Below are 22,155 nucleotides of genomic sequence, written 5' to 3'. Positions count from 1 at the left end.
TCTCTCCCTTCCTCTCTGCAAAAAATCAATAAAATATATTTAAAAAAAGAAAAAGTCTACACGAGATAAAAACAAGGTAAACACAGAAAAGGGCAGATTTCCTCCTTGCTTTTAAGCAGCGGGAACGCAGACAGACAGGGGCGCACAGACCCGAGAAGAAGGGGAGTTCCGGGCCCTTCCTGCCTCCAGCAGGGGCGTGACTGTAGCAAAGGAAGGGGTGAGGGGTCAGGCGCCCCCTCCCCGGTCCCTCCAGGGCCAGGTCCTCAGCCCTGGGAGCCTCCTCACACTGCACTGCTCCTGGGGCTGCACCCCACCTGCTTCCTCTTCCCCCCACCTCCCCGCCCTCGCCCCCGGGGCTGGAAGGACCTGGAGGGGACACCACCTTTCACAGCGGCACGTCACACGGGACCTTCTCATCACCCACCCGGGACAGCGACACAGACCCAGAAGCCAGAACAGACTGCAGACCCGGAGCAGCAGGGAGCTCAGCGGGGGGGGGGGGCGGGGGGGGGGCAAACACACCTTTGTGCCCCCAAGTCCAGCTCAGCGCTCAGCACACACAAACATGCATGCTCTCAACACACGAACACACGCCAAAGGCTGCGTCCTGACCAGGCTGCACAGGACACGCACCGCCTAAAACTCCACTAAGTCACAACCTGTGCTCATTCACACGGTACCTGTGCAGCCTTCGCTTTAAAAATAACACTTTTTTAAAAAATATTTTTTATTGATTTTTTACAGAGGAAGGGAGAGGGATAGAGAGTTAGAAACATCGATCAGCTGCCTCCTGCACACCCCCCACTGGGGATGTGCCTGCAACCAAAGTACATGCCCTTGAACGGAATTGAACCTTCAGTCCGCGGGCCAATGCTCTATCCATTGAGCCGAACCAGCCAGGGCTAAAAATAACACTTTTAAAAATTGGGGTGTTGCCCTAACCAGTTTGGCTCAGTGGATAGAGCGTCAGCCTACGGATTGAAGGGTCCCAGGTTCGATTCCGGTCAAGGGCATGTACCTTGGTTGCGGGCACATCCCCAGTAGGGGGTGTGCAGGAGGCAGCTGATGGATGTTTCTCTCTCATCAATGTTTCTAACTCTCTCTCCCTCTCCCTTCCTCTCTGTAAAATATCAATAAAATATATATTTTTTTAAAAATTGGGGTGACCCTGATCATGGAGGCTCAGTCGTTGAGCACTGACCTATGAATCAGGAGGTCACGGTGCAATTCCAGGTCAGGGCACATGCCCGGGTTGCAGGCTCCATCCCTAGTAGGGGGCATGCAGGAGGCAGCCGATCAAGGATTCTCAGCATATTTGCGTTCTCTTTGATGTTGTGCCTCTGGGAATGACGCTGTGTGAGAGAAGTGTGGTTTATAGATTTATGTACACAGGTCATGCAAAGTGACGGCCTCAGCACCCTGGGGTTGGGTTCAAAAGGGTGAACTGTGATGCCACGTTTTCCTTTGGTGTATTGGAGGAAGAATCTAGGGGACAAGAATGGTATTGCCTGACAAGACCAGTGTCAAATCACTTACACTCTCTTTATGGCCAACGTTTCTTTCTTTTTTTTTTTAAATATACTTTATTGATTTTTTACAGAGAGGAAGGGAGAGGGATAGAGAGTTAGAAACATCGATGAGAGAGAAACATCAATCAGTTCCCTCCTGCACACCTCCCACTGGGGATGTGCCCACAACCAAGGTACATGCCCTTGACCGGAATCGAACCTGGGACCTTTCAGTCCGCAGGCCGACGCTCTATCCACTGAGCCGAACCGGTTAGGGCTGGCCAACATTTCTTGTTACCTAATGTTCCTGACATCAACTTTATTGACAAGAGCAAGAGGCAGTGTGGCCTACATGGGAGGTCCAGAGCTCAGATATAATCCATCTGCTTACTGACCTTCATTGCTGTGAGAAGACAAAGCGTTCATCCTATATAACAAAGAACTAATATGCAAATGGTCATCAGGCCCTCAGGCTGTAATGCCAAATGGGCTCAGTCACTCAACACTGGGGAGAGAGGATTTGGGACCAGCCAGGCACAAATGAGCTAGCGAGAGAGGAATGGGGACCAGCCAGGCTGTGGCCTGGGAGAGGGACAAGCCACCCATCGTGAGGTCACAGGTGCCAGCGGCTACGGCCCAGGAGAGGGACAAGCCATACGCCCCACAGTCCTGGGTACCTGCGGCCAGCCAGAGAGAGGGAAGCACGGGTCCCGGGTGACTACGACCAGCCGGAGGAGGGAGTACTGGGTCTCGTGTGTGGGGTGAGGCAGAAGCGGTTAGAGGCGAACAAGCCAGCAGGGGAGCAGTTCGGGACAATCAGGCTGGTAGGGGAGCATTTAGGGGTGATCAGGCAGGCAGGCAGAGGGGTTAGGGGTGATCAGGCTGAACTGTCTGATGAGAAGCTGATCATGGGCTGAACTCTCCCGCTTAGGATATGGACTTTGAGGACGTGGTCTTCTCTCAGGAGGAGTGGGGGCTCCTTATTGATGAGGCTCAGAGACTTCTGTGCTGCGACGTGAAGCTGGAAGTGTTGGCACTGGTCTCATCTGTACGTAAGGCCTTCACATTGTCCCAGTGTCCTGAGGTGAGGTCCTTCCTTCCTTTATTCTCCAGAGGTAGCTTTTCTTCACCCAGAGCCAGACCACGGGCTCTGGTAAGTCCCCCACTTTCTTCTCAAATGTGCTGAGCTGTGTGAAGAGCCCTGGGGAAGGGCGTCACCAACATCCCTAACTTCCATTGCCTCAAAAACTGCAGGAAGCGTCTGGGAATCGGGAGTCTTGCCGTGAGCTTAGTGCAGCCGTGGGATCCGGCCCGTTCGGCTGTTCTATCCGGCCCGCGGAGCCGAAAGGGCGGAGGGTTCTCTTGCTCTCCCCTCCGCTCCTTCACCAGCAGCAGTGTTAACATGGCAACGTGGGGAAACACGGCCGCAGCTCCTTCTTCTGAGTGGGCTGATTTATATCCCCCATTCAGTAGAAGGAACAACCTCTCCATCTTCCAGAGGCTCCTGGTAATGCCCGCGGACGCGTCCCCAACATCACCCTGGGAATACGGAGACACCTTATCGTGGTGATGGAGGGAGACACGCCCCTGGAGAGCACAGTATCAAAGCATTAGCTAAAAAGGAGACCAACAACACTGTTCCCACTGAAGTGGATGTTTTAAAGACCAAACACCTTTCAACCCAGTCTACATTGCCATCTACATCTACGTCCCGGGCATAATTTGGAAGTTGCACTAGAGAAAATGTTTAATTTACTGTTTACACATTTTGTTCTTTTCTATTTGTTTTAGTTTTAAATTATTTTACTATATTTAAGTTTAATTTGAAAGGCTTTTGTACCTTTCCTTTGTTAGGCAATTTTATTTTGCCTTTGCCATCTTCAATATAAGGTATGTTATTGTGCTATGATTCCTCCATTATTTGAAGTTTCAAATTATAATAATTAGTGTTTACATTCTTCTTGTTAAAATGTTTGAAATGAATAAAACTATTGAAATAAAAAAAAAAGTCTGTACCCTTTTATGTAATGATGTTTACTTTGAATTTATATCAGTTCACACAAACACTCCATCCATGCTTTTGTTCCGGCCCTCCGGTCCAGTTTAAGAACCCACTGTGGCCCTCGAGTCAAAAAGTTTGCCCACCCCTGGCTTAGTGGGTCCCACCTGCGCTTCCTCTTCCTGAGAGGGTGACTGTGTCCATTTCCGTGGCTTCCACTCTGCCCCCGTCCTCTAGCAAAACGTTGCTTGAGGCCGCTTGCACCAGGTTATGGTTTTAGTGAAGTGAACCGGGGGCTGTTCTTGTCAGACCCTCCTTCAAGTGTCTGCGATATTCTCTTCCCTGCACACCGTTTACACACTGAATTGCTCTGGGCCAGTGCTGGCTGCTCAGCTCTTTTGTCTCTCGCTAATACTCAGAATATTTAGCTTTTTTTTTTTTAATATATTTTATTGCTTTTTTACAGAGAGGAAGGGAGAGGGATAGAGAGTTAGAAACATTGATGAGAGAGAAACATCGATCAGCTGCCTCCTGCACACCTCCCACTGGGGATGTGCCCGCCACCAAGGTACGTGCCCTTGACCGGAATCAAACCTGGGACCTTTCAGTCCGCAGGCCGACGCTCTATCCACTGAGCCACACCGGTTAGGGCCATAGGGGAGTTGTTGGTATCACGCCAGGAACCTGCTCCTGTCCAACGATGTTTAGGTGCAGGTGCCACTGGCCACACCTCATTTCTGCTTTTTCCTTCCCATACGTGACACTTTGCTGACTTTTTTTTATTTCTAACATATTGGCTTTTGGCTACCTTCACTTTTGCTTTTTTCATTACCTGTTCCTCCTCACCGCTCCCTCGGCGGTATTCTCCTACACAGACCTGAACATGGTTTATGAGGTGTGCATACATTGCTACGTATTCCACAAACACCAGGTACTGGTCCATTGGATTTCAGACCAGCTTGCCCATGTCCCCATTAGACAAGCCATACTGAATGCTGTTAGCAGAAGAATGAACGGGACTTCCTGCTTCTCGTCAATGTGGTACCTGCCATGTGTGTGTGTGTGTGTGTGATATTCCTGGTGAGGTCTTCCTTGTTTTGTGATCGTCAGTAGCCCAGAACTTCACAGCAGCGTCTTATTCATTCTTCCCGCACCTCTCTTATTTTCAGACAATTGTATGGAACCCACGTACTATACGCAACACACTTGTGTAAAGGGACTTCACCCTGTCACCATAGTCAACATTCATTTCCTCACCGTTTTTCTCTTTGCAGGTGGTTGGCATAAAATAGATGATGCGGAGGCCGGTTGTGAGCACAGTGTATCTGTACAGGGGGAGTCACAGGTCAGGGCCTCTAAGACAGCTCCAGCAACCCAAGAGACTCATCGCTGTAAGTGGTGTTTCTATTTTTTTTTTAAATACTTTATTGAATTTTTACAGAGAGGAAGGGAGAGGGAGAGAGAGTTAGAAACATCGATGAGAGAGAAACATCAATCAGCTGCCTCCTGTACACCTCCTACTGGAGATGTGCCCATAACCAAGGTACATGCCCTTCACCGGAATTGAACCTGGGACCTTTCAGTCTGCAGGCTGACGCTCTATCCACTGAGCCAAACCGGTTAGGGCTGTAAGTGGTGTTTCTCAATATTGAACGATATTCTGCACCTGACTGAGTCACCAGCAGCAGACTTTGAGCAGAAAGGCTTCTTCAGTGATGCATGTGTGAGAGAGTTCTGTTTCATTGCAAACCCTCCCCAGCAGCAGAGGGAAGCCAGTGGAGAGAAGCCCTGGAAAGACGCTGTGGACAGGGCCTCGTTTGTGACCAACTTCATCTTCTACTTATCAAGGATGCCTTCAACCAGTAGAGAGGTTGGGGAAGACTTCCCAGCCATCTCAGACCTTCTCCAGCACCAGGCCCCTCTCACCACTGAGGAGCCACACAGTGGCAGTGAGATTTCACAGGAATTTCTCAGTGGAAAAAAAAGTCATCACCATTGGGGTGAAGGTGGAAAAGCTGCCAGCCACACACAGAAACTTGTTCAACATCAGGGTCTGTATTCTGCAGAAGTGAATTATGAGTGTAACAAATGTGGGGAAGTTTTTAGACGAATCTCCAACCTCATTCGACATAAGAGAGTTCACACTGGAGAAACGCCCTAAGAGTGTAGTGATTGTGGGAACTTCTTCACTCAAAAGTCTCGCCTCACTAAACACCGCAGAGTTCACACTAGAAAAAAGCCCTTTGAGTGTGGTGAATGTGGGAACTCTTTTAGGCGCAATAGTCACCTTCGTGCCCACAAGAGAGTTCACACTGTAGAGAAGCCATATGAGTGTAGTGAATGTGGGACATCGTTTAGCCACAAATCTAGCCTAGTTCAACACCTGGTACTCACACTGGAGAAAAGCCATATGAATGTGGTGATTGTAGAAAGTCATTCAGGCGAAATTATGCTCTCAGACATCAGAGAGTTCACACTGGGGAAAAGCCATATGTTTGTAGTGCTTGTGGGAAGTCATTTAAGGATATCTCTATCCTCATTCACCATCAGAGAGTTCACACTGGAGAAAAACCATATGAGCGTACAGATTGTGGAAAGTCCTTCCGTCATAGCTCCGCCCTCATTCAACATCAGAGAATTCACACTGGAGAAAAGCCATATGAGTGTAGTGCTTGTGGGAAGTCATTCAGTCAAAGGTCTCACCTCCAGCCGTGGGCAAACTACGGCCCGCGGGCTGGATCCGGCCCATTCGGCTGTTCTATCCGGCCCGCGGAGCCGAAAGAGCGGAGGGTTCTCTTGCTCTCCCCTCCGCTCCTTTACTTTGAATTTATATTAGTTCACACAAACACTCCATCCATGCTTTTGTTCCGGCCCTCCGGTCCAGTTTAAGAACCCATTGTGGCCCTCGAGTCAAAAAGTTTGCCCACCCCTGGATAGGGTTCACAGTGGAGAAAAGATTGAAATATACAGGCAATGTTTTATCTTTTCATTCAGAAAAAAAAAAAAATGACATACTTTTAAACGCTTTTACCTGTATATAAACCCCTTTTATTGGAACATGCACTCTAGTAGATTCCTCAAAAGTTTGATGAACACGTGAGGCTTGAAGGAGCTGTAATGCACTTGCTAACCTGCTCAGGCCTCCTACCTGATTAGTGTCACTGCGAGTAGCAGAGGCTGAAGAGCTTTCATCTCTACCCTCTGCCTCACCTGAAGAGTGTGCATCAGTCACAACCACCCCTGCGTGCGTAGGGAAATGTATTCCGTGCCCTCACTTCTGCTTGAAGGAATGATGAAGACCGAACTCTTGCCAGGATCTTTAATTCCTTCTCTCTAACTAGGGAATGGACCTGACCCAGAGCTGGTGAAGAACGCCCACCCTCAGCCCAGAATTGCTACCCCTTTCGGCGACATTGTGGTTCTCACAGTATGCGGAGATGAATTTTCTTCAGGTTATAATTTACCAACCTGGATACCTCTTGCTGTACGTGTGTCTGGTTTATGATTTTTTTTTTTTTTGCAAAGCTCTTTTTGCTCCTCTGTCTTTAATTGTGTTGGTTCTGTTCACTGCCTGGGATGCATTTCAAGCACAGTTGTGAGTGGATGCTCGCTGTGCCACCGGGTCCGTTCACCATGGTAAAGCTGAGCCGGTATGCCATCCACAGGGGCTTTATCCCTCTCGCGATTTACCTGGGATTTAAAAGGGGTGCAGATCCTGGAATGCCTGAACCAACTGTTTTGTGTTTTTTTGTGTGTTTTTTTAAAAAACATATTTTATTGATTTTTTACAGAGAGGAAGGGAGAGGGATAGAGAGTTAGAAACATCGATGAGAGAGAAACATCGATCAGCTGCCTCCTGCACACCTCCTATTGGGGATGTGCCCGCAACCAAGGTACATGCCCTTGACCGGAATCGAACCCGGGTCCCTTCAGTCCGCAGGCTGACGCTCTAGCCACTGAGCCACACCGGTTAGGGCTGAACCAACTGTTCTGAGCTTACTTTGGGGGATAAAGGACTGTTTGGTCACCTGGAATTGGAAGCAATCAATGGACAGTAACAACATGGAAGGTGTGCCCTCTGGCTGGCATAAGAGATGGGACATCGTTCACACGTTCACCAATTGAAGGGCACAGGGCTCTCTCAGATGCATCTGTGGCAGAGTGGAACCTCAACTGACTTATTTATGGTAGACTGTATCAAAATAAATGTTTTTTAACAATGTTAAAAAAATAAAATAAAAATAGCCCTAACCAGGCCGAAACTGGTTTGGCTCAGTGGATAGAGCGTCGGCCTGCGGACTGAAAGGTCCCAGGTTCGATTCCGGTCAAGGGCATGTACCTTGGTTGCGGGCACATCCCCAGTGGGGGGTGTGCAGGAGGCAGCTGATCGATGTTTCTCTCTCATCAATGTTTCTAGCTCTCTATCCCTCTCCCTTCCTCTCTGTAAAATATCAATAAAATATATTTATATTTTTAAAAAAAGTCCCCACCTGACCTGCAACCGGGGCAGCACTGAGCAGCAGCAGCAGCTCCTCCCGGGCTGACCCCCCGAACCTGTGCTCAAGGCCCCCTTTTCTCCGATCGTCCAGAGAGCTAACCGCAGCCCCGCGTCGGCTCCCTCATTTCCCACATGTTCCTAGAGCCACAGGAGCCCCGATCTGCTGTTGCTGGGTCTCTCCTGATGCCGACCTGTCCTCACTCTCCCCAGAATAAACGAACCCTCAAAATCTGAACTCGTGTGAAGTCTTTTCTGCATGAAGTCAAAAATCAAACACTCCAGGCCAACCTGAGGCCAGCCCCCTCCAGGCTGCTTCCTGTTCCCTAAAACAGTGATGCCTGGAACACCCTCTAAACAGGCGTCCTCAAACTACGGCCCGCGGGCCACAGGCGGCCCGCCGAGGACATGGATCCGGCCCGCCGGGTGCCGCTGCCTGTCCTGCTTAGCAGCCGACGCGTCCCGGGCCCGCAGTGCACATAGGAATTTGTTCATAGTTTTTTTTTAAACTATAGTCCGGCCCTCCCACGGTCTGAGGGACAGTGACCTGGCCCCCTGTTTAAAAAGTTTGAGAACCCCTGCCAGACCAAGGCATGGTTTTGCTTACAAAGTTTGGGAGAAAAACGTGATGGCCCACACTCACTTTGGGGTTGTTGAGTCAATTCAATCTTTTTTTTCCTTTTCTTTTTTTAAATATATATTTTTTATTAATTTCAGAGAGGAAGGGAGATGGAGCGATAAGAACATCAATGTTGAGAGATCATTGATCGGCTGCCTCCTGCACGTCGCCCACTGGGGATCAAGCCCGCAACCCAGGCATGTGCCCTTGACGGGAATCGAACTCCAGACCCTTCAGTCCACAGGCCGACGCTCTATCCACTGAGCCAAACAAGTTAAGGCTCGTGGATGTTTTTAAAAAAGACGAAGAGTCCTGGCTGGTTTGGCTCAGTGGATAGAGCGTCGGCCTGTGGACGGAAGGGTCCCAGGTTTGATTCCAGCCAAGGACACGTGCCTGGGTTGCGGGCTCCATCCCCGGTAGGGGGCGAGCAGGAGGCAGCCGATGCATGATTCTCTCTCATCATGGATATTTCTCTCTCTCTCCCTCTCTCTTCCTCTCTGCTATCAATAAAAATATATTAAAAAAAAAAAAAAAAGACAAAGAGCCCTAGCCGGTCCGGTTCAGTGCAGAGCATCGGCCTGCAGACTAAAGGGTCCCGGGTTCAATTCCTGTCGAGGGCACGTGCCCTGGTTGTGGGCTCCATTCCCAGTAGGGACGTGCGGGAGGGAGCCGATTTAATGATTTTCTCTCATCAAGGATGTTTCTATCTTTCCCTTTCCCTTCCTCTCTGAAATCAATAAAAATTATACTTAAAAAAATCCATGTGAGAGAGACACATCAACTGGTTGACTCCCACACTCGCCCTACCCAAGGCTTGGGGTTCAAGCCTGCAACCTGTGTACATGCCCTTGACCTGAATCAAACCCGGGACCCTTCGGACCACAGGCTGGTGCTCTATCCACTGAGCCAAACCGGCTACGCAAGTCAATTCAATCTAAACACTATTCCTTTTTTAAAAAAATGTTTTTTATTAATTTTTTTAGAGAGGGAGAGGGAGAAACATCAAAGATGAGAATCATTGATCAGCTGCCTCCTGCGTGCCCCCTACTGGGATCAAGCCCCCAATCTGGGCATGTGCCCTACCAGGAATCGAACCAGTGATCTCTTGGTTCATGGATCCAAAGTCATTCACTGAGCCACACCTGCTGGGTGCACTATTGTTTTTAATGTTTGAATCAATTACAGATACCCCCCCCATTTCCCCTCCCCCCTCCCCCTTTGCCTCCCTCTACTCTGCCCCCATTGCTTGTAGGAGCTCACCACATTATAATCTGTGTCCATGAGCTATGCATTTCATGTATATAATTTTTTAAAAATATATTTTATTGATTTTTTTACAGGTAGGAAGGGAGAGGCATAGAGAGTTAGAAACATCGATGAGAAGGAAACATCAATCAGCCACTTCCTGCACACCCCCCACTGGGGACGCGCCCACAATCAAGGCGCATGCCCTTGACCGGAATCGAACCCGGGACCCTCCAGTCGCAGGCCAACGCTCTATTCACTGAGCCAAACTGGTTGGGGCTGTATATACTTTTTAAAAATATTTTTTTATTGATTTCAGAGAGTAAGGGAGAAGGAGAGAGATAGAAACATCAATAATGAGAGAGAATGACTGATTGGCTGATTGCCTCCTACTGGAGGTCAAGCCTGCAACACAGGCATGTGCCCCCAACCAGAATCAAACCCAGGACCCTTCAATCTGCAGGCCGATGCTCTATCCACTGAGCCAAACCAGGCAGGACTTATATGTATTATATGTATATACTTTATATATATATATATATATATATATATATATATATATGTATGTATATATATATATATATATATATATATATATATATATATATCCTATCTAATAAAAGAGTAATATGCAAATTAGCCATCACTCCACTACACCAACAAAGCCATGCCCACCAGCCAATCAGGAGCAAGTATGCAAATTAACCCAACCAAAGATGCCAGTTAATTTGCATATCCAGGAGCAGAGCGAAGACTGAAGACAGCATAGAAGGAAGCCAAGCGTTGCATGAGGGAGCGAAGCTGCGGAGAAGCAAGCAAGTGGGGCTGCGGAGAAGGGAGGGAAGCGGGCGGGGCTGCGGAGAAGGGAGGGAAGGAGAAGGGAGGGAAGTAGAATCTTCCTGCAACGGGCCTCTAGTATATATATATTAGAGGCCCGGTGCATGAATTTGTGCACGAGTGTGGTCCCTCAGCCTGGCCAGCAATCAGGGCCATCTCACCCAGTCCAGGGAGAGGGACCATGAGAGGTTGGATGCGGGAGCGTACTGACCACCAGGGGGCAGCTCCTACATTAGCATCTGACCCCTGGTGGTTAGTGTGCATCATAGCGACTGGTCTACCAGTCATTTGGTTGACAGGTCATAACTGTCGCTTAGGCTTTTATATAGATAGATAGATACACACACACTGAGTGGCCAGATGATGATGACCTCTGAACGCATAATGGGCCACTCCATGTCTATCCTATAGAATAAAAGGCTAATATGCAAATTGTTCCCTCCACCAGGAGTTCGACCAGCAGGTAGGACGGCCAACCGCCCATGTCCCCTCCCCGTTACCAGGCTGGCCGGACCCCCACCTATGCACAAATTGATGCACTGGGCCAATAATATATATATATGTGTGTGTGTGTATACACACACACACTAGAGGCCTGGTGCATGAAATTCATGCACAGGGGGGTGGGTTGTCCCTCAGCCCAGCCTGCACCCTCTCCAATCTGGGACCCCTCAAGGGATGTTCAACTGCCCGTTTAGGCCCGATCCTGGTAGGATCGGGCCTAAACGGGCAGTCGGACATCCCTCTCACAATCCAAGACTGCTGGCTCCCAACTGCTCACCTGCCTGCTGCCTGATTGCCTCTAAATGCTTCTGCCTTCCAGCCTGATCACCCCCTTACCACTCCCCTGCCAGCCTGATTGATGCCTAACTGCTCCCCTGCCAGCCTGTTTGCCCCTAACTGCCCTCCCCTGCTGGCCTGGTCGCCCCCAACTGCCCTCCCTTGCATGCCTGGTCCCTCCCAACTGCCCTCCCCTACAGGCCTGGGTCCCCCCCAACTGCCCTCCCCTGCCAGCCTGGTTGTCACCAACTGCCCTCCCTGCAGGCCTGGTCCACCCCAACTGCTGTCCCCTGCAGGCTTGGTCCCCCTAACTGCCCTCCTCTGCAGGCCTGATCCCCCCCAAAGTGCCTCCCCTGCAAGCCTGCCCCCCCCAACTTCTCTCCCCTGCAGGCCTGGTCCCGCTCAACTGCCCTCCCCTGCAGGCCTGGTCCCGCTCAACTGCCCTCCCCTGCAGGCCTGGTCCCCCTCAACTGCCCTCCCCTGCAGGCCTGGTCCCCCTCAACTGCCCTACCCTGCAGGCCTGGTCGCCCCAAACTGCCCTCCCCTGCCAGCCTGATTGTCACCAACTGCCCTCCCTGCAGGCCAGGTCCACCCCAACTGCCATCCCCTGCAGGCCTGGTCCCCTGGAGGCCTGGTCCCCCCAACTGCCCTTCTCTGCTGGCCTGGTCACCCCTAACTGCCCAACCCTGCTGGCCTGATCACCCCTAACTGCTCTCCCCTGATGGCCATCTTGTGGCAGCCAACTTACATCTATATGGGGTCATCCATCTTTGACCACATGGGCAAGGCCATCTTGTGGGTTGGAGTGATGGTCAATTTGCATATTACACTTTATTAGATAGGATATATATATTGATCTTAGAGGAATGGAGAGAGAGAGAAACATTAATAATAAGAGAGAATCACTGATTAGCTGCCTCCTGCTAGTCCCAGTCCACACTGGGAATTGAACCTGCAACCCACATATGTGCCATGACCAGGAATACAACCGTGACCTCCTGGATCATAGGTTGATGCTCAACCACTCAACCACACCCACTGGGCTATTTCCTTTTGAAATAGTTTTTAAATATGTATTTTTTAATTTTTATTATTTTTTAAAAATTTCTTTATTGATTAAGGTATTTCATATGTGTCCTTATCCCCCCATTGCCCACCCCCACCCCTCTAAATGTGTATTTTTTATTGTTGATAATATTACACATGTCTCCCATTTCCCCCGTGTCTATGTTCTTTGGGGGTCTCTCCCCGTCCCCCCTCCCCTGGGAGGTCCGTCAGTCTGTCCCCGGTCACCAGGCCTCCGGTCCCATCTCCTCCTTCCCCAGCCCCACTGGCAGCGCCGCACCACCTGGTTCCTCAAGTTCCTGGGCTGGAAAGCGAGCCCTCTCCTGGGCGGTTGGGAAAACTACATTTCCCAGAAAGCAATGCGTCCACACAAGGCATTTGGGCCAGTGCATCCGGTTAGGGCGGGACTTCCGGAGTCTTCTTCCTGGCGGACATTTTGACTTCTCCGGGCCGTTCACCGGCTCAGGGGCTTCAGCGCGCCGATCGCCAGAAGGAGGAGACGCGGGAGGCAGCGTCCCGCTGGGCAGGGTGAGTCTGAGGCTGGGTGACCCCCAACCGGCGGGACTGGGGTCCCCGTGCCTCCCGCCTCCTCTCCGCTGACAGAGTTCACTCGGCGTCACCCCATCGGCCCTCCAGCCTCGGGGCCGGCGCCGCTCAGGCCCCGCAGCCCAGGTCGCAGCGCCCAGAGCAGTGAGTGCCCGTGGGGGACGCAGGGGGTGAGGGGAGGAGGGCGACGGGCTGCGATGCCCCGGGGAAGGCCGTGGGGGGCTGAGCCGGGAGGTGGGGAGCCCAGGCCTGTTTGTGTCTAAAGGCGACAGCGAGGAGGAGAGGCGGTTCCGGGAGGAGCGTCCCTTCCTCCTCAGGGGACGGGGCTGTGGGCGGTGGGAACCACAGAGGGACCCTGAGCCCCGAGGGGTGCGGGCGTCACCGGCCCCGGGGCTGGGCCAGGGCCCTGAGCAGCCTGAGCCCCTGGGTCCTGGCGGTGGGTGCCAGGCCCTCCACAGGCCTTCCGTCCCCACAGGTTCCTGCAGGTGCAGAGCCGCTGAGGGGCTGGGCTGTGGGGCTGATGTCAGGGCCTCACACTGTCGTGGCCTCTGAGTTGTGGGGTCCTGGGACTGTCCCGCCCCTCTTCCTGCCCTGGGACCCGCAGACAATCAGCCCAGAGTCCTGAGCCCACGACTAGGGCTTTAGGACTGGTTTTGGCAACGGGTGGAGTGCGATGTGGGGGTTCCTCCCAGGAAAAGGGACCAAGATGTGCAAAGGCTGGGAGTGATGACTGAGCTGGCTCAGGAACCATCAGTTATATATATATATATATATATATATATATATATATATATATATATATATATATATATATAATGTGTATTTCACTTTAAATATAGAAAGGAAGGGGGAGGGAGAGAGACAAACAGTGATGAGCAATAACAGGGACCTGTTGCTGCCTGCACAAGCCGTCCTATGGATCCAGCCCACCACCCAGGCAGGTGCCCCGACCAGCACTGGAACCTGCCACCTCTCTGCCCATGGGTCGATGCTCAGCCAACTCAGTCACATGAGCCAGGGCTGGAGATCACTTTAATACCGGGAATCATGGCCAGGATGGTAATGGTCGTGGTAGCTCACAGGGACAGTGTGACCCAGAGGACTGGCTTTCCTGCTGGGGCCCGTTTGTATCAGCCAGGGCGGTGGGTGTCACAACACAGCAAAGGGATGGAAGTGGTCGTGTAGAATGTCAGGGAGAGAGAATGGTTTCCCAGTGGCCAAGGCTTTTATTTATTTATTTTTTATTTTTAAATATATTTTATTGATTTTTTACAGAGAGGAAGGGAGAGGGATAGAGAGCCAGAAACATCGATGAGAGAGAAACATCCATCAGCTGCCTCCTGCACACCCCCCACTGGGGATGTGCCCGCAACCAAGGTACATGCCCTTGACCGGAATCGAACCCTGGACCCTTCCGTCCGCAGGCTGACGCTCTATCCACTGAGCCAAACCGGTTTCATCTGGCCAAGGCTTTTAAAAGATGAGTGGACATGAGGTGAATTGGAGACCAAAGAGTAATTCACACAAGATGAGACTCGGGCTGGTACATATTTACTTCTCTAAACCAGGGTTTTGCTGTGACCCTTGGTGTGGCCTGGGGGTTGCAGTCGGTCTTGTGGGTTAGCTTAGGGGCTTGAGTGGTCACCTGTGAGACTCACTGGGCTCGGTGCAGAGGGCCATCGGGGCTGGGACTTGAGTGACGGGTAAGTGGAGAGATGTGGGCTGTGACTGGTGAAGGGACATCGAGTGCAGCACCAGGGCAGGTGGGCTCTGGGTATCTGAGATCGGATTGTGGTTCTCAATAGGTGAGGTTGAAGGAAAATAGAGTCACAGAGGCCTTCATAGCAGGACTCCAGGCTGCCTCTAGGAGTGTGGACTCTCAGAGTCTGGGCAGTACTGGATCCTGTTTGAATCTGGCAAGCATTCTCCTGACCACACCTGCTGAGTAATGAGTAAGAGGCCAGGGAGATGCCTATGGGGGCTGGGCTGTGGGAGTGCAGGTGTGAGAGAGGTGTGGGAGAAAGAGTGATGTGCACGTGGAGAGGGAGTGTGAATTCATGGCCACAGGGCCCTGACATTGACATAAGAGGGAATGAAGGGTGAGTCCATTTCGGGTGGGATCTGGCTGATACAATAAGGGGAATTTTAGGCTCATTTTCTGAAAAGAGGGGTGTGTGGTGCTGCGTGCCAGTTCTAGAGCTTAGATGTCATGTATGTGCAAACATGCCTGTTGCTGTTGAGGGATGATACAGGAATGAGCTAGCATACAACAGTGTAACCTGGGCTTGAATATCTCTCCTGGCATGGGGAAAGGAGAAGATGAGAGAGAAAGACATTACAGAGGTGATGAGTTACAATTTTGGAAAAGATATTAGGAAATAAAACCATCCCTGTCACCCCATATGGGTGTTATCTTTGAAGCTGTGCGTCTGGGAATGAAGCTGTGTGTCTGGGAATGAAGCTGTGGCTCTGGGAATGAAGCTGTGGCTCTGGGAATGAAGCTGTGTAGGACACGTGTGGTTTAAATAATTACGTGCAGCAGGTAGTGCAAAGTGATGGCCTCGGCAAACTGGAATTCGGGTTGAAAAGGTGACGTGTGATGCCATGATTTTGCTGTCTTTGAGGTACAATCTGGGGGACTACAAGGGTATTGCCTGACAAGGCCATTGTCAAATCACTCACCCTCTCTTTATGGCCAACATCTCTCCCTACCCGATGTTGCTGACACCCACTGTTATTGACAAGGGGCAGTGTGGCCTGCATGTGAGTTTCAGAGCACAGGTGTCATCTTCCTTTGCTCACGTGCCCTTACTGTTGTGGGAAGACACAGTGTCAGTAGGACTATAAGGAGAGAGTGACTTTGATGGGACAGAGTATCTTCTGTTATCGTCTCTGTTGTGGGGAGTAGAGGGAGCAGATGGATGTGGTGGGTGGGGAGTATGAAAGACTTGGAATCTTAGGAGAGAAGCTGATCATGGAATGAACTCTCTCCATTGTGGCAGGAGATGGATTTTGAGGACGTGGCCATCGCCTTCTCCCAGGAGGAGTGGGGGCTCCTTGATGAGCCTCAGAGACTTCTGTACTGCGAGGTGATGCTGGAAGTGTTTGCACTGGTCTCATCTGTAGGTAAGACCTTCACATTGTCCCAGTGTCCTGAGTAGATGCCCTCTCTTCTCTTTATTCTCCAGAGGTAGCTTTCTCTCTCCCACAGTCAGACCAAAGGTGGGGGGGGGGGGGGGGCTCTGCTAATCCCCCCACATTCTTGTTAAATGTGCTGTGGCTGCCGGTGGTGAGCTGTGTGGAGTGTCCGCACAACGGACCCCACGAACATCCATAACACAAGTTGCTTCAAAAAGTGCAGGAAGTGCCTGGGAGTCAGGAGTCTTGCAGACAGCTTACTGGGTGCCACCTTGCACTACCTCTTCACGGGACAGTGATTGGGTCCACCCAGTGGCCTCCACCTCTGCCCCTTCCTCCAGCTAAAGGCTCTTTGTGGCTGCCTGTGCCAGGTTATGGTCTTTACTTGCATGAACCACGGGCGGTTCTTGTAAGACCCTCCCTCAGTTGTTTGTAATATTCTGTTCCCTGAATCCTATTGCAAACTGTGTTGGTCAGGGCCAGTGCTGGCTGCTCACCTCTGTTGCCCTTCACTAATACTCAGAATATTTGGGTTTTGTGTGCTTGTACAGGAGAAGGCGCAGGGAGAACCCTGTTCTGTTCATAGGGTGCACATGTAAGATGGTCTCAGAGGAGGCCTGGCCTTGCTCAGTGGTAACTGGGGGAAGGCATGCCACATAGGCTGTGTTCAGATTATACCAGGGACATCCGGATGTCCAGTGTTTAGATGCAAGTGCCACTGGCCACATCTCATTTCTTCCTTTTCTTTCCCTTACTTGACACTTTGCTGACTTGTCATTTCATCTGTGACTGCCTGGCTTTTGGCTACCTTCACCATTTGGGCTTTTTATATCACTTGTTCCTCTGCACTGCTGCCTCTGCATTATTCCTTTTTTTAAATTATTATATTTTTATTGATTTCAGAGAGGAAGGGAGGAGAGAGGGATAGGAACATCAATGATGAGAGAGAAGCATTGATTGGCTGCCTCCCGCATGTCCCCTACTGGGGATCGAGCACGCAACCCAGGCATGTGCCCCGACTGGGAATTAAACTGTGACTCCTGGTTACTAAGTAGGCACTCAACCACTGAGCCACGCCAGCCGAGCTCTGCATTATTCTTTAACATTGACTAACACATGTGTTATGAGGTGCATATTCATACTTAGGTAGTGTTTGACACCAGGTACTGGTTTATTGAATTTTACTTGGAATACGACCTTGCCAACCTCACGCACAGCTTGCCCCTTCACCAGCAGACAAGCCCTGCTGAATGCTGTTAGCAGAAGACGTAGCTGGGGATCTGGCTTCTCTCCCATGAGGGTGCTTGCCATCTTTGTGTCATGTATCTGGTGAGGTCTTTCCTGTATTGCAATCTTCAAAGGCCCAGACCTTCACAGCAGCCTCTTATTAATCCTTCCCGCACATCTCTTACTTTCAGTCAGTGGCATGGAACCCATGTATTATGTGCAAAACACTTTAGCAACGGGACTTCCCCTGTCACCACAGTCAGCATCCAGTTCCTCAGCATTTCTCTCATTTCAGGTTGTTGGCATAACATGGATGATGAGGAGGTCCGTCCTGAGCACAGTGTATCTGTACAAGTGGAGTCACAGGTCAGGGCTTCTCAGACAGCTCCAGCAACCCAGAGGACCCATCTCTGCGGGAGGTGTTTCTCTGTGTTAAAAGATGTTCTGCACCTGACTGAGTCACCAGCAGCGGACTTTGAGCAGAAAGGCTTCTTCGGTGACGCATGTGTGAGAGTCTTCTGTTTCAGTGCAAACCCTCACCAGCAGCAGAGGGAAGCCGGTGGAGAGAAGCCCTGGAAAGAAGCTGTGGACAGGGCCTCGTTTGTGACCAGGTGCAGCTTCTACTTAACAGAGTTGCCTTCAACCAGTGGGGAGGCTGGGGAAGACTTCCCAGCCATCTCAGACCTTCTCCAGCACCAGGCCCCTCTCGACACTGAGGAGCCACACAGTGGCAGTGAGATTTCGCTGGAATTTCTCACTGGAGAAAGTTATCACGATTGGGGTGACGGTGAAAAAGCTGCCAGCCACAACCAGAAGGTTGTTCAACATCCGGCTGACTTTTCAGAAGAAAATATCTATGCGTGTAACAAACGTGGGAAAGTGTTTAGCCGTATCTTGAACCTCAAGCAACATGGAAGCGTTTACGCTGGAGAAAGTCCGTATGAGGATAGCGATTGTGAGAAGGCCTTCAGTCAGCGCCCTAACCTCCGTCAACACAAGAGGATTTACACTGGTGAGAAACCTTTTGTATGTACTGATTGTGGGAAGGCCTTCAGTCAAAAGTGTGCCCTCATTCAACACCACCGAATTCACACCGGTGAGAAACCTTTTGTGTGTAGTGAATGTGGGATGGCCTTTAGGCAAAAGTTTACCCTCATTCAGCACTACAGAATTCACACTGGAGAAAAGCCGTATAAGTGTACTGATTGTGGAAAGTCCTTCAGTCAAAGCTCTTACCTCAGTCTGCACAAGAGAACGCACACCGGTGAGAAACCTTTTGTATGCAGTGCTTGCGGCAAGTCCTTTAGTCAAAAGTGTACCCTCATTCAACACCACAGAATTCACACCGGTGAGAAACCTTACGAGTGTCACGAATGTGGGAAATCTTTCAGGAGCAATAGCCACCTCTATTACCACAAGAGAGTTCACACCGGAGAAAAGCCATACGAGTGTAGTGATTGTGGGAAGTCCTTCATGCTCATCTCCACTCTGACAGAGCATCAGAGAATTCACTCTGGAGAAAAGCCATATCAGTGTGGTAACTGTCGGAAGTCCTTCAGCCGAAGATCTAAGCTCATGGGCCACCTCAGAATTCACACTGGAGAAAAGCCTTACGAGTGCAGTGAATGTGGGGAATGTTTTCGGTGGAAACCTAGCCTTGTCAGACATCTGAGAGTCCACACTGGAGAAAAGCCTTAACTGTGCGGGGGTTGGTTTACCTTTCTCACACTACAGCGCTGACGGAGACTCAGACCCATTTACCTGAGTATAGACTCCTTTTATTGAAACATACACTCGTCTCGATTCCTCACAAACCTGAGGTACAAGGGAGGCTTGAAGGAGCTGCATTGCACTTGCTGATGTGCCGAGACCTCCTACCTGATCGACGTCACTGCGAGTCTTTGTGGCCGAAGCGACCTCCTCGACCACCTGGCTCACCTGAACGGTGTGCATCGGTCACCACCCCTGCGTGCTCGGGGGAAATGTGTTCTGTGTTCTGACTTGTGCTTGAGGAAATGATGAATATTCTGAGCTCTTGGCCGGATCTTCGTTCCTTACTCTCTCACTCGGAAATGGACCCGACCCAGGGTTCACCCAGAGCCCCCATCCTCAGCTAAGAAGAGCTACCTCTCTCAGGGACACTGTGGGTCTCACGTTTTGTTGTCACGAATTGTTTCAGCTTCTAATTCACCAGCCTGCAAACTGCTTGCTGTGCACTGCTCTGGTTTATGGTGTTTTTGTGAAGGCGTTTTTGCTTTTGTACCTTCAATTCTGTTGGACCTAGTCACGGCCTGGGGTGATTTGCAAGCACAATTGTGACCTGTCATCATGTAGAGTCAACAGATATTGTGGGGATCCCAAACTCTCCGTGCTTCAGAAGGGACAGCAGAACGGCAGAAAATCACTCTTTGTCCACTATTGACTTAGTTTGCATTACTGCCCAAGGCCTTGAAATAAAGACCGTGTGACTTGGTGGTTCTGTTTTGCAGGTTTGATCCTTGGCTCCCAGCTGCGGCTAGTTTAGGAGTCATCCAGTCATTGTGTTTCTCTCTCTCTCTCTCTCTCTCTCTCTCTCTCTCTCTCTCTCTGCCCGCTCCCTTACACTCTCTCTGAAAAATTAAAAGAGCTCTGGCTGGTTTGGCTCAGTGGATAGAGCCTGAGGACTGAAGGTTTCGATTCCGGTCAAGGGCACATGCTCGGGTTGTGGGCTCAGTCCCCGGTGCGGGGCGTGCAGAAGGCAGCCGACAGGTGATTCTCTCTCATCGTTGATGTCTCTCCCGCCTCCTTCTCGGAAACCAATAAGAATGTATGTTAATTTTTATTTCTTTTTTGAACAGATCATCCACTCTAGTTCACGGAGATGGGGCTTCCGCCCGCACAACCGCCTTTGCTCGCTCTCTCCTGCCTGTGCCTGGCGTGTCCCCCCCTGCAGCTGGGGAACACTCTGTCTTTCTCAAGGGTGTGGCAGCAAGGATCCCGAGGCAGGCCCCGGGGAGGGTTGGGGTTCTGTGTCCGCCTGAGAGGAGCTGGCCAGGGCTCTTCTGTCTCCATGCACAGGTCTCTCCAGCCTGTTGTTCCCCAACCCCAGGCCCCTGGTCCGCTGCAACCCCTGTATCCAGGAGAAGCCCCATAATGCTTTGAGCCCTCAAATCAGTTCACCTTGGGAAAGTCCTGCCTTTAGTCAGCCCAGATACACACACCTGAGGCCCACTGGTGTGTTGAGTCTGTTTTTTCATTTTAGGGGTAATTTTCTACTTTGGATTTCTTTTCTTAATATATTTTATTGATTTTTTACAGAGAGGAAGGGAGAGGGAAAGAGAGCCAGAAACATCGATGAGAGAGAAACATCCATCAGCTGCCTCCTGCAGACCCCCTAACTGGGATGTGCCCGCACGCAACCAAGGTACATGCCCTTGACCGGAATCGAACCTGGGACCCTTGAGTCCGCCAGGCCGACGCTCTATCCACTGAGCCACACCGGTCAGGGCTCTGCTTTGGTTTTATTAAATATCAATCTCCACTCAGCACCATCACCTCCCAGGCAGTCCTGGAGGCAGCTTGGATTCTCCGGGAGATGGTGCTATGTATTCGCACTGCCAAGAACGTTGTGTGGCACAAGTGCTTCCAGAAGGAGAGACTTGGACTCGGTATATCACGCTGAGGGGGTACGTTGATGTTGCCCCTCTCCCCAAACTGGGCCTGTGCAGAGTAGACCCCTCCCCCCTGTAGTGAGGTGAGGGACCCTGGACTTGGGATACTAATGTGCTGCCGGGGTGTGTGGTGGAGCGAGCCACGAGGGTGGGGGCCCTGGACGGGGTTGGTGAGGGTGTTTCCTGTCAGCACCTGAGTGGGAGGGCTGAGGGGAGGCTCTAGTGAGGAGAACTTGAGTCAGGCTGGATGGAGGAGCCGCAGCCACGGGCGGGCGCAGCTGAGACCTGTAAAGGCCGAGGGTGTGGACACTTGGGCTGGACTATTCCAGAATCTGGAGGTACAGAGTCCCCTGCCCGTGGGAACTGGCGTTCCGATGGAGGGCAAACCACAAAGACTGGGCCAGGGTAGCGAGGGCAGGTGACGGGCTCAGGGGGAAGGAGAAGCTGGGGGTGATCGGTGAAGAGCTGATGTGCGGTTCCTTCCGCAAAATCAGTGACCAGAAAACAAGAAAAAAAAAATCAATGCCCGAGGGACATTTACGGTACTGAATGCAAATAGAGAGTCCAGTGTTTTTTTTTTTGTTTTTTTTTTAATATATTTTATTGATTTTTTACAGAGAGGAAGGGAGAGGGATAGAGAGTTAGCAACATCAATGAGAGAGAAACATCGATCAGCTGCCTCCTGCACACCCCCTACTGGGGATGTGCCCGCAACCAAGGTACATGCCCTTGACCGGAATCGAACCTGGGACCCTTCAGTCCGCAGGCCGACGCTCTATCCACTGAGCCACACCCGTTTCAGCGAGAGTCCAGTGGTTTAAAACCCTTTGCTTATGTATGATTAAAAAGGTATGTATAAGGCACTTTAGTATACTCACCACAAGCATCGTTCTCCAGAGGAAAGGGACGAATACAGCCATTGACAAGGACACAGCAATGATGGTAAACTTCCACAGAATTTCAAAAAACCTGGTCGGAGGTCACCATAATGGGGCAGGATATGCAATCGAGGAAATGATGTTTGAGATGAGGAGGAGCAAGTCTGG

The 22,155-nt window shown here is 50.9% G+C and overlaps 1 protein-coding gene across 2 annotated transcripts; it reads left to right on the top strand.

The window, feature by feature from the left end:
- The first annotated feature begins 12,966 nt into the window (after positions 1–12,966).
- On the top strand, positions 12,967–19,929 carry LOC308236296 (uncharacterized protein). 2 transcript variants are annotated; one of them, XM_080645805.1, is made up of 4 exons: positions 12,987–13,238; positions 14,370–14,589; positions 16,097–16,220; positions 17,755–19,929. In XM_080645805.1, exons 2-4 carry the CDS (start codon positions 14,575–14,577, stop codon positions 19,155–19,157), a joined length of 1,542 nt encoding a protein of 513 aa, XP_080501931.1. In that variant the 5' UTR covers positions 12,987–13,238; positions 14,370–14,574; the 3' UTR covers positions 19,158–19,929. The 2 variants fall into 2 exon arrangements, with proteins under 2 accessions (XP_080501932.1, XP_080501931.1); XM_080645806.1 differs by lacking the exon at positions 14,370–14,589 and having other exon boundaries at positions 12,967–13,238.
- The last annotated feature ends 2,226 nt before the right edge of the window (positions 19,930–22,155 follow it).

Source organism: Plecotus auritus (genome assembly GCF_963455305.1).
Source record: "Plecotus auritus genome assembly, chromosome: 10".
In the NCBI taxonomy this organism is placed as follows: Eukaryota; Metazoa; Chordata; class Mammalia; order Chiroptera; family Vespertilionidae; genus Plecotus; species Plecotus auritus.
The sequence above is the reverse complement of the archived record's forward strand: the minus strand, read 5'-3'. Positions and strand labels throughout refer to the sequence as shown.